The 12,208-nt window shown below is 49.7% G+C and overlaps 1 protein-coding gene across 2 annotated transcripts in view; it reads left to right on the top strand.

Annotated features, from left to right (window-relative positions):
* MAPK4 (mitogen-activated protein kinase 4) overlaps window positions 1–12,208 on the top strand; it is a 152,274-nt gene that overhangs the window by 97,101 nt on the left and 42,965 nt on the right. The window contains exon 2 of one of the 2 annotated variants that reach the window (XM_040478820.1): window positions 1,299–2,734. In XM_040478820.1, coding sequence (XP_040334754.1) covers window positions 2,189–2,734 — 546 coding nt within the window. In that variant the 5' untranslated portion in view covers window positions 1,299–2,188. Of the gene's footprint in view, window positions 1–1,114; window positions 2,735–12,208 lie in introns of both variants that reach the window. The other variant, XM_040478819.1, reaches the window with a different exon arrangement.

Below are 12,208 nucleotides of genomic sequence, written 5' to 3'. Positions count from 1 at the left end.
AATTCTGTAAGATTGTGGTTATTTTGCTGCTGGGACCAATACAAACATCCAGAGTAGGATTGCTGAAGATTTTGTCAAAACGGTAGAATACTAGGTGCCTCTTATTCAAATGCAAGGAAATTTTTAACAAAGTCATCAATAGCTGACCTCTCTTGAGCAATCACTGTGTTCCAGGCCCTTGGCAAATCTCTTTCGTTAGAAGTCTTTAGAGGGGATCTGATGGTTTACTCTTTCAGGTCATCTGTGTCCCCTTATTGTCCCCCTTAATTTCAGACATTGAGTTTACTGTTGTTTTGTTTCATTTAGCACTTGCAGAGTTGTGCAAAGTTCAGATATGAAAGCATCTCTACAGGGGGCCCTATAGTATGGTAAGAACTAGATTCACTCCTTTGTGCAGGGTACAGTGTCTGTTCTCTGACTGTCCACGGACTTAATAAACTTATAAAAGCTGCCAGTCCCTCAGAAGCCATAACATTGCCCTTACTCCAGAGGTCTGAATTTACATTGTCTTGCAGTCTTTTTCTCCCCATGTAGGCTCTATGACTGTAATTTGAGTCAGCAGCCACCAGGGGGCAGTCATGATAGAATTTGAGCCATTGCTTTGAAGAGCTAGGTCCCCACCATCAAAGAGAATACAGTTCACCATGCCAGTCCTGGTGTCATGCTAAGAAGTCTGTGCCCTGCCTTGCTGGGCAGAGAATTCCTTTTTTAGGGTGGCAATAAAATTTCCTTGTTACTTGGTATGTGTGCTTTTGCCACCTCTGTGGAAAGCAAGAGATACACATGTAATTAAACATCAGCACGTGGCAAATTCCCTCAAAATATTCAAAGACATTTGCAAAAGAAGGAAGAAAAGGGGTCCAAGTACAAAAAAAAAAAAAAAAATTATCGATCCTTTATTTTTTGTCTCCAGTTAGTTACTTTTTATGATCAACACCCCCAGCAAGTGCTGATGTATGTGTTTGGAGAGCATAGCAAATTAATTTCTCCAAAGTCAGAGTGGATCATTCCCACCCACAATTGGTGTGTGTTAACCTTTGGGGAGCAGGCATTTACACAAAAGGTGCACCATTTGATGATCTTATCAAATCAATCCATCTTCTCTCTCTTCCAGGGGAGCGCTGCCCACAGCAGGAGGGCTGGCCGGGCAGTGCAAAGCCTGGAATCCCCTGAGCAAGCAGTGTTTCAGCTGGCTGGACAGATCAAATAACACTTGGGCTGGTTAACAAAGGACACGCAAGTGGGAAGGTGTTGGAAGCTGGAGTGTGGAAATTTACCCAACGCTATTTCTTTGACAGGAAAGGAGACATGGTCTGAAAGATGCCGCGTTCCTGCAGCCTCTCTGAGTCCAGCAGAACAGAGTCTTGTTCACGGTGGCGTGGATGAGGGGGTGACAGAGGATGCTGCCCCCTCGGAAGCCTCTGGAGGATCCTGGCGTGGCAGCTGAGTGCCCCTCGGATTTGGGACTTGAGGTGTAACTTGGTGTAGAGCTCAAGAAAGGTGGTTGGGTTCCTCCGGCTTTCTTCACCAGTGCTCACCAGCCTGATTTGGGCTATGAAACCTAGGAGGAGCTGGTAGAAAAGGGAGCTGGCGGAGGTAAAAGAAACCCCTAGAAGCCTCCAGAATCCATTGCCGGGATCCCTTCATACTGCTCAGGACACAGTAGTTACCAAGCTGCCGGAGGCTGTGACAAAACTGAGCTTTGGACCATCGTAAAGGAACACAGCTCACTAACAGCTCTACATTTCAGCCAGAAGGAACCTCTTTCAACAAAAGATTTAAAGGGGAGCGTGTCTACATTTTTTACCTTGAGGTCCGTTATGGTAGAAAACTTTACATCCACATAGATGATGAGACTGGTTTTTCTTTCCAAGATGCTACGTTTTAAAAAAGCATGAGCCATTCTAAGCTTCGAGGAGAGTTCAGGGTACAGACGAGTTGGCAGACAGCCCTCCCAATGCAAGCTAAGAAAACCCTCTGAGCCTTCTCCTTCCATAGCTCAGCAAGCATGGACATATCCCACTCTTGTCTCCAGGGAGCCGGTGGCAGCGACATCAGCACGAGGAGAGGCATCCCTCGGCTTTGGGACTTGACAGAATGAGGTGTGCTGGGGAAGCCGCTACCCGGGACTTGGCCGATTTTGACCGCCCCTTCACCACGCGGGCAGACCCTGACCACTGAGCCAACAATGGCCGAGAAGGGCGACTGCATCGCCAGTGTCTATGGGTATGACCTTGGTGGGCGCTTCGTTGACTTCCAACCCCTGGGTTTTGGTGTCAATGGGCTGGTGCTGTCAGCTGTGGACAGCAGGGCCTGCCGGAAGGTGGCTGTGAAGAAGATCACCCTGAGTGACTCCCGCAGCATGAAGCATGCGCTCCGGGAGATCAAGATCATCCGGCGCCTGGACCATGACAACATCGTGAAGGTGTACGAGGTGCTGGGGCCCAAGGGCACTGACCTGCAGGGTGAGCTGTTCAAGTTCAGCGTGGCCTACATTGTCCAGGAGTACATGGAGACCGACCTGGCACGCCTGTTGGAGCAGGGCACGCTGACAGAGGAACACGCGAAGCTGTTCATGTACCAGCTGCTCCGAGGGCTCAAGTACATCCACTCCGCCAACGTGCTGCACAGGGACCTGAAGCCCGCCAACATCTTCATTAGCACGGAGGACCTCGTGCTCAAGATCGGGGATTTCGGGTTGGCGAGGATCGTTGACCAGCATTATTCACACAAGGTATGTCTGGCTGGAATGGCAGAAATGGGTGGTCCACAGAATCCTCCAGAGTGCTCACAGCTGTTCAGAAGGGTATTCCTAGCTCCGCTGGAATCAGGGGACTAGAATCTGTACCTGGGAGGGGCTGGAGGGTGCCAGAAAGATCACTGGCCTGAACAGCAGTTGCTGGCCAAGCAGGGGCTGGGGCTGGTGGCCTGGTTCTCAGGCTTGGCTCTGCCCCATGGCCGTGACCAAGAATTCCTAGCTGCACAAGATAGGGTTGGACTAGATGATCTCTCCGATTTCTTCCAGCTCTAAACTCTATGGCTTCAAAACTGTGTGGTTGGTGAATTTGCCTCTAGCATCCTCTTATCCCTGCCATCCACCTAATACCACCTCTCCCTCCTGTCCGCTCAGGACTCCCACTGAGGCCCCTCACCATAGCAGCCTCGTGCTTCCTCTTCACACTCTGTGTCCCATTCTCTCTCTCCGTGGACAGAGGGCACCAACAGTGTACCCGATAAACGAATCCTCAGTATATACTGTCTAGCTAATGGCTCAGCTCTCCTAGGTCCCATGATGCCCTGGCCCCTCGGGGCCATACTGAAGCTACAGGTGTCTAGACGGTCCTGAGACCCCACGTCTCCACCAGCCGCAGAGACATAGCTGACCCAGCCACACTGATGGAGATATCGACACTCATTCTCAAGGCCCCGGGCCTCTTCTTAACTAATCCACTGCTTCCCTCAGGAGCTGGGAGTCCTTTGAAGTTGTATTCCCCCTACCCCTGGTTCCTCCCGCTTTAGGGGAGCTGCTGAATACATGTCACAAGACATCCCTCAACAGAGCTGTGGGGTGGGTGTGATTACCAGCCTTCTGCCAGAAGCCTTGAACCATGAATTTTTATTAGAATGAAAACACTCCCTAGGATGTAGGTGTGCCATAAACTGTTATCAGCCAAGGGGCTGAGGTGGGTCACGAAAGGGGAGGGTGGCTCTGACCTGGAACGTGCTTCAGCTTTCTCCCTGAGGCCTCATTCCTCTGCTTTCCCTTGCCACCTTATTTGCTGGCAGCCAGAAGGTCACAGACTCCCAGAAAGGCACTGACCTGTCCTGCAGGTGCGGTGAGAGGGTGTCGGGGGGGGGGGGGGGGGAAGGGCAGGGCTCCCTGTCCCACCCTCACCCTCTGGAACTTGGGCTCCAGCCCAGATTTCAGACCCCGAATCAGCCCAGCTGGTTCTAGTTCCTCATTGTCACCTTAACCACGAACTTGCCCCCTGTCCCCCTTCCGGTGGCCAGGCCGTCTGTCAAAACTGATAGCTGACTTTGTAGGCAAGAATATCCACGGTTAAAAACAAAATGAAACAAAGCCCTTCCTCATGCCCTTTGCTGTTTGTACCTTCACTTGCTTCTAAGAAGCAATGACTCCAAACAATCAAACTGAAGGTTTTAACCTAAATCAATTCTTATTTGGTAAAAGGCCCATAGAATCCATGACACTTGTTTCTGGGATGCGCAAAACCACTTTCAGAATTGGAATAAACCAGTACCTTTGGGAGCAAAGCTAGGACCTTCCTAGATGAAAGGGTCTGATTAAGTGATGTATTCCAGGGAACATGCTCTGAACAGCACGCAAAAGACCTTCACTAACATCAGGGAAGGTGATTTGTGGGGGGTGAAGATCTGCTGTAGTAACACTTGTTAGGTGCGGGGTGTGAGGAAGCAGGGAGGCAGGGGTCCAGGCTCCCTTCTGACACCTGCTGGCTAGGGACACGGACAGTCCCTTTTCCTCTGGGAGCCCTGGTTCCCCTGTTGTTGACGGGATGATAATATATGCCTTCCGCCCCACTGGCTTGTGGTTACAGATCAAAATACAGCATGGATGTAAAGTCCCTTGGAAAGCAGTAAGGAGCCCATCCATTTGTGCAATGTTTGCTGAGCACACCGGGCCCAGGCCCACGTTCACCAGCCACCAGCTCTAAGTGACTGTGCTCCTGTCCCCCAGGGATGGGCAGACACCGCTCTGGCTGGGACTTTTCATTTTCCTGATGCCGAAGAAATTTAGATGTTCTGACTTATTCTCCTTAGAGTCTCTTGAATAAAATTAGCTGTGGGTGGTTAAAAAAAATCATTGGAGCCAGTTGTGAGCCCTGCGTTTGGCCGGTGTCCCCCTCACCCCTTCTCCCTCATACACTGTCGGCTTTTAGTCTCCTCCTTATTCTTCTTCGGGTGATGACAAAAACTTTATATTTGGTGCTTTTATTTACCTAATATGCATTTAAATCAGTTCTCATTTAATCCTCAAATTGCTGTGAGGCAATTAGGGCAAAGGGTCCATTTTAAAATGGAGAGCAACGGCTGTCTTGAGATTATTTGGCTGACTGACAGGAGGGGCTCTAGAACGTGGGCCTTCTCGCATCTCAATGCATGGCCTTTCACACACCATCTCCTTCATGAAGGCTTGCTGGTCTTTGGTGGGAATTCATCTTTCCCTCCTGTGAACTCCCATGTCAGTTCTCCCCCATCCCATTACCTGGACCTTCTAGCATCTAGCATTCTCTGCTCTGTCTTGTGGGTCATTGTGTTTGCCTCTTCTGTGCTCCCCTTGGCTGAGAGCCCCTTGGTTCTTGAGGGCGCGTTGCGTTCATCTTGTTTTCCCCAGGGAGTCCAATCGCTGCTCCTGAGACATGGCCCTGTTGATCTTGTTGACTGTCTCAAACAGATGGGAGAATAGGCATTTACCAGCACATTCCAGATAGGAAGCTAGTTGGGTTCATTGCATGTGGTTAGAGTGTTTGACTCTCAGAAAGAGAACACGTAATTCTTCCAGCCAGAGGACTGGTTGGGGTCAGACGTGTGTATCTGGACCCCTCCTGAAGTAGTGTGCATCCTGCACTCACCTTGAAGAAGATTGTGCTCATTTGGGCCACAGCCAGTGCCTTTGTGTGGGTTATACATGGGCATCCTTTTTCCAGGCTGATTCAGCCCAGGGCCAGGGGCAGGCTTTGTGATCTGACTGGCAGCTGGACTCGGGCCCCTTGGCTAAGCATAACCCACCCAGCGGTATGCAGCACCTGGTCTCACTCTCCTCACTGTGACTTCTTCCTGGGTGGACAGTGAGTCTCCTTCACTTCCACACCCCCTCATCTAGCACAGGGCCTGCCATGGGGGTAAGTGTCCGCTGAGTTTGTCTGGTAGAGGAGGTGCCAACCCAGATGGCCTTCTCCTCTCCAGTGATCAGCTGGCAGCATTGGGGCTTAAGGCAGTCAGGGAGCATGCTGGGTCTCCCCTACCCCCCCTCCCTTAGGGGGTCTCAGTCTTTGCCAGGTCCAGAGGACAGCTGGAGTTCCCAGTTAGTCCACACTGTCACGGAGACGACAGCAGGTGACAGTGGGGGTGCTCTAATGGCTTTCTCGATGGCACAAGGAGCACGTGTCTCCTGTGTCACTGTTACTCACCTCACTGATGTGTGTGACATCAGGCAAATCTTTCACTGTGCAGCTCATTGCTGAATATGAGATCTGTACGAAGACCTTGCCGTCACCTCGTCCGTCCCCTTCATTTCACAGTTGACAAAGCCGAGGCCTCGGAAGGGGAGGAGACCCACTCAAGACCTCACAACGAGTGGCCAATGCACACACTTCAACTCCACGCCCGCTGGCTTTTCTGTGCCTCTTCTCTGTTGTCTTCTCTGTCAAATAGGGTCATTCCCTTTCTGCTTGTTTCATAGGATTCTTCTTAGAGTCAAATGAAAGTGGAAGATACCAGAGTGCTTTCATATGTACGAAGAGCTAAATCACTAACAGAACTATATGCCCAGTAGATGCCATGATAACACCACGCAGACACTCGGGTCTTGGTTTCCCCTGCACTGAAATATGGAACCAACTCCTGACCTGACCAAAGGCGGAGTCATGAGACTCCTGAAAGGTGGCTTCCCAGCCTCTGCTCCTGTTATGAATCCCTTTCTGCCCACCTCCTCAGCCAGCCTGCTGAGCAGTTCCTTGTTGTTCGTATCGAGAAGAGGCCGCTGAAGGGTCAGAGCATGTTTAACTTTGAATTTATCCTATTAGGAAGTAGATGATCTCCAAAGAGGAAAACAAATGTTGTTTAAGACTTCACTGAATCCTGTGTAAATTCCAAGAAGTGTCTGGAGCCCCCGGGAGCCTGCAGCATGCGGACAGCCAGATGAGCTGTGTGAACACAGGTTTGTCCTGGAGGGGCCACCCGTGGCTAGGGAAAGGAGCCACCCCTTGCTGGGGTTGCCGGGGTACGGCCAGCAGACTTGCCTTTTGGGGGGCAGTAGGCAGAAAATACCCAGGAAAGAAAGCAAGAGTAAGAGGCTCATCAGAATTTTGACAGCCAGTGGCTCCTGTGTTTTGGCGGATCACTCGGGAAAGTCTTGAGTTTTCTGTTAGGCTGGCCTGCCTTTGGGCCCCGGCCCCTTTCTGTGTCAGAGCCCTCTGTCCTAATACCCCATTCCCTATCAGAACGTGTTCACACTTTGCCTACATATCTCATAGAGATGCCTTACAAATTGATAGCACAGCGACAGATTCTCAAAGCGGGTGCCGGACCGGAGGGAGCATCGACCTCACCCGGGGGCTTGTCAACAATACAAAGTCTGTGGATCCATCTCAGAGCTACCGAATCAGAAACTCGGGGTGGGGCCCGGCAAGATGCGTTTTAACAAGCCTTCAGGTGATTCTGGTGCCGGTTTAACTCTCAAGAACCACTGATCTGAAGACACGGAAAGCTGATGGTCCTGATGAGTTTGCTGGTTCCCGCAGCCATATTCTCAAACTTTAGCCCTTAGGAAGAAGGCTAAGAACTCCTAGATGATGGGGTTGTATTTGAAGCAGATACTTTAAGTAAATGCAGTTGTTAATGGTGAGGATATCAGGCACTGCGACAGGGAATTTTGAAGATTGTTTTAGGCAGGACGACTTTTACGGCCTCCATCACAGTACTCTGGAAACTGCCCACCTGCCCAGCGTCCCTCACATTCGGTAGAAAGCTACACGAACCACGGATCAACACCAAAAGGAGTGTTGGTTCTATTTAGGTGTGATTTTCACAATAGTTAGGTGATATGGGCAATGATTTTAGAAAACGTGCCCTTTTCATTCTGGTGTAAGCTACTTCCCTCGATGTTATTCAACAACAGATATTGGTTTCACAGTTCAGTGAGACTGAGTGATTGAAGGCTCAGCAGATTACCGTAGTTTGTTTAGGCTTGTGGTTCAAGGTCCCAAAGGAGGCAGAAGGGTGCGTGATGTCAAACACACACGGCCAGCTTGCAAAGGCTTTGCACCAAGCTTCGGTCGGCTGTGTTTATGCTGGTTTAATCATGCTGATCAACCCCACCTCCTGGCCACTACCTTCCTTTGATGGCTTCTTGTCTATCTAGGCCAATATAACCTTCCCGTCTGCCTGGGCAGAACACACAGAAAGCCCCCGTAAAGCATGATTCCCTTGAAACTGAGGAGGAGGAATGCTCATTTCTGTGCCTAAAATAGGGTCTTTGCTGCTGATCAAGAGAGTGTCCACTTGTTCTCTGGGCTTAGATTTTGGATGATGTCCCCATTGCAGCTGTAGGGAATGAGGCACGGGTCCTGCGTGTAGGGAGTGAGGAAGGGCTTGCCCGGGACCCCACAATAGGCCTAGGGTCCACAGTGCCAGCCCCGGAGAGGCCCGGCCATACTGGGCGGCCAGCGTTTCATGAGAAAATGGGCTTGTCGGAGGACAACTTGCTGAAGGCCCAGCTAGAAGTTCTTAAGCTGCTAAGCATGTTATTCCAAATCAGTGGAGCTGAAAAGATTTATTTAAAAGGCTATGAAATATCCCTTTTTAAAAGGGAAAAACATGACCTCGGGGATTAGAACAGAGGTTGTACTAGAGAGTCAAGTGTCCCTGAACACTCAGGCCAACTTGGAAAGCTAATTTTGTTGGCTTTCAGTGCCTCCCTTCCCCTGCCCACTGAGCCCCCCACCCCTACTTGCTGGTCTTCACTGTGTCCCTGGGCCTCCTGGGGTCCTCTCTGCCCACTCCCAGAGCCTCATACCCAGACCTCCTTTCCTGGGAAGCAACGCCACTTAGCTCCAGGGGCGGTATTAAAAATCTTTAACAACTGGCATGGCCCAGGCACCACTAATTGGAAAGGAAGCCGGCCAGAGGCCTAAGGCAGGGTCCCGGAGGTGCCCTGCTTGCCAGGAATTGACCCTTTATTGCCAGATCATAGCGAGATCTAGGAGTATCTGGGAGTGAAGCCAAAGTGATGAGTGAGGGAATCAGGGGCCTGGAGCAGTGCCTGTCTCCCAACCAGCTTACAGGTATTTCATTGTTCTACCGCTGGCCTAGCCGCACAGGTGCATACCGGCCATGCTCACTGCCATCTCAGAGCTCTCTCTGTCTCATGTGCCTGTAGGTCTGTCTCTCACTGGGCTGAGCTACTGATTAAACGTGCAAAGGAACAGGGGAGCCTGGGTGGCTCAGTTGGTTAAAGCATCTGACTCGATTTCAGCTCAGGTCATGATCTCGCGGTCTGTGGGTTCGAGCCCCGCATCTGGCTTTGTGCTTACAGCGTGGTTGGAGCCTCCTTGGGATTCTCTTCCTCTCCCTCTCTCTCTACCCTTCCTCTGCTTGCACTCTGCCTCTCTCTCTCAAAATAAATGAATAAACTTAAAAAAAAAAAGTGTAAAGGGATCAGTAGCTGCCTCCTTATTTTCCACAGCAGCCTACTGCCTCACTTGGTGCTCATCTCACAGCTGAAGTCTGCTTCCTTCCAGTGATGCTGGAGAGGGGCTAGTATTTCATGTAGCACAGGCTTGCTGGTGACAAATTCTTTATCTAGAAAGTGTCTTTATTTTGCTTTCATTTAAAAAAAATTATTTATTGGGGCGCCTGGGTGGCGCAGTCGGTTAAGCGTCCGACTTCAGCCAGGTCACGATCTCGCGGTCCGTGAGTTCGAGCCCCGCGTCGGGCTCTGGGCTGATGGCTCGGAGCCTGGAGCCTGTTTCCGATTCTGTGTCTCCCTCTCTCTCTGCCCCTCCTCCGTTCATGCTCTGTCTCTCTCTGTCCCAAAAATAAATAAACGTTGGGAAAAAAAATTATTTATTTATTTTGAGAAAGAGTGAGCCTGAGCAGGGGAGGGGCAGAGAGAGAGACGGGAAGAGAGAGAGAGAATCCCAAGCAGGCTCCGCACTGTTAGTGCAGAGCCCCATGCAGGGTCCGATCCCACAAACCGTGAGATCATGAGCTGAGCTGAAATCAAGGCTTGGATGCTCAACCGACTGAGCCACCCGGGTGCCACAATTTTGCGCTCATTTTTGTTTTTTGTTTTTTGTTTTTTTTATGTTTATTTATTTTTGAGGGGTGGGCAGGGGCAGAGAGAGACAGAGACGCAGAATCCGAAGCAGGCTCCAGGCTCTGAGCTGTCAGCACAGAGCCCAACACAGGGCTCAAACTCAGCTGTGAGATCATGACCTGAGCCAAAGTCAAGGGTCAGATGTTTAACCGACTGAGCCACCCAGGCACCCCTTTTCTGTCCTTTTTTAAAGAATGCATAAGTTCTCTGGTTCTGTCTTTAACTTCACTGACCCTTTCTTCTACCATCTCTAATTTGTAATTAAGCTCATTTGGTAAATTTTTCATTTTAGATAATGTGCTTTTCCATTCTAGAATTTCCATTTGGCTCCTTTTTTTATAGTTTCCATTTATGTGCTGGGATTCCCCATCTTCATCCATTGAGATCATATTTTCCTTTAAATCCATGAAATATTTATAATAGCTGCTTTAAAGTCTTTGCTAATTCCAAACCTGGACATTTCAGGGTTGTTTTGTATTGACTCCTTTTTTCTCCTGAATTTGGGTCACATTTTCATTCTTCACCCCATTTCTGGTAATTTTTGCTTATTCGTGGACAGTGCAGTTGGTACTCTGAAAGGGATCCTGAATTATATTGTCTTCCTTTAATGAGCTCAACACTGATTTTTGGTTTTGTTCAGGCAGGCAGTTAATTTACTGATGCTTCTCCTTAGTTTTGTTAAGGCTTGGTTTTAGGCTTTGAGCGTTTGATAGGGCAGGAATAGAATAACCCTTATTCCAGAGCACGGTCCTTATTCCCGGGGCCTGGCCTTTCTATTGTCTCACTGGAATGCCTGGTGTTCCCCTCTGGCTAGACTTGAACTCCTATGGATCCAGTGTCTCTATAACCTCTTCTGTCCTTGGTTTGTTCTAGGTCCCACAGTAGCTGCTCTCTGCTAGCCCATGCCAGAGTCTCGCCCTGGGTAGGTGCAGCACAGCCATCAGCCAGAGGTCCATGCAGGACCACCCCCACCACCACCGACAACAACCTTCTGGGGCTCCCACCCTATTGAAGCTCCTTCCTTTCCAGTTCCCTGCCAGCTCTAGATGCTTCAGCAGCCCCAGACTCCAGTTTCTCCCTCCCCAGGTCACGAGGACAACCATATCCGCTTCACCCTCCCTCCTTGTGCTGTGGTTAGGAAATCTACTCAGACAGAGGGCCAGGGCAGCTATGAAGTTCACCTTATGTGTTTCTTCCCTTCTCTCAGGGATCCTGCTCAGCCCATTGTCCAGTGCCTGAAAACATCTACTATTTATGTGTTTCCGGTTTTATCATTGCTTATGGTAGGAGGGCAAATCCAGCACCAGTCACACCTTCGTGGCCAGAAGCAGACAGCCCTCACATTTAATGATGTAATGCTCTGTGTGACTGATTATCCTTTAATGCAAGATCATAAGCACACCTTGAAGGAGCTGTTGATGACTTACTTATCTCTACATCCTTAGCTCAATGAACGTTATTCAATGGAATCAAGCAGAAAGCCTGGGGGCTAAGTGTTGAATAATGCGCTCCTCCTTCCCTTTATACCTGAGTGGATGTGCCAGTAAGGGACTCCCTTTCACACGGTATCTTCAGCCTGGTGGGGAGGGTCCCAGATGCCCCAGGCCTTGTTCTTGTCCCTCCACTTGGGTACTCCCAGAGTGTAAATGTCTCGGACATGATACTGTCTTATTCCTGTCTTTATACTGCAGAAGAATAATTGGAAAATTGAGTCAAATCCTTTTCAGTTTTCTTCTAAGTGTAGTGTGTTTTTTGTTTTTTTTTTAATGTTTATTTTTTTCAATTAAAAAAATTTGTTTAATGCTTATTTATTTTTGAGAGACAGGGTATGAGTGAGGGGAGATGGGCAGAGAGAGAGGGAGACACAGAATCCGAAGCAGGCTCCAGGCTCTGAGCTGTCAGCACAGATGCGGGGCTCAGACCCACAAACTGTGAGATTATGACCTGAGCCAAAGTCGGACACAACTGACTATGCCGCCCAAGTGCCCTTAAGTGTCATTTCTTAAATCAGCCTTTGTTGGTTGCCTGTTGAGAAGACAGCAGTGTAGAATAGGCTCAGGGGGAGGACTGCTAGGATTATCCCATCTTTCTTGGCGGACCTTCTCCATCAGTATTACACTTCTTTGAGCC

This window comes from Herpailurus yagouaroundi, unplaced genomic scaffold (assembly GCF_014898765.1).
Source record: "Herpailurus yagouaroundi ecotype Mexico unplaced genomic scaffold, PumYag 142, whole genome shotgun sequence".
Classification (NCBI taxonomy): Eukaryota; Metazoa; Chordata; class Mammalia; order Carnivora; family Felidae; genus Herpailurus; species Herpailurus yagouaroundi.
Note: the sequence above shows the minus strand (reverse complement) of the source record. Positions and strands in the feature narration are given on the sequence as shown.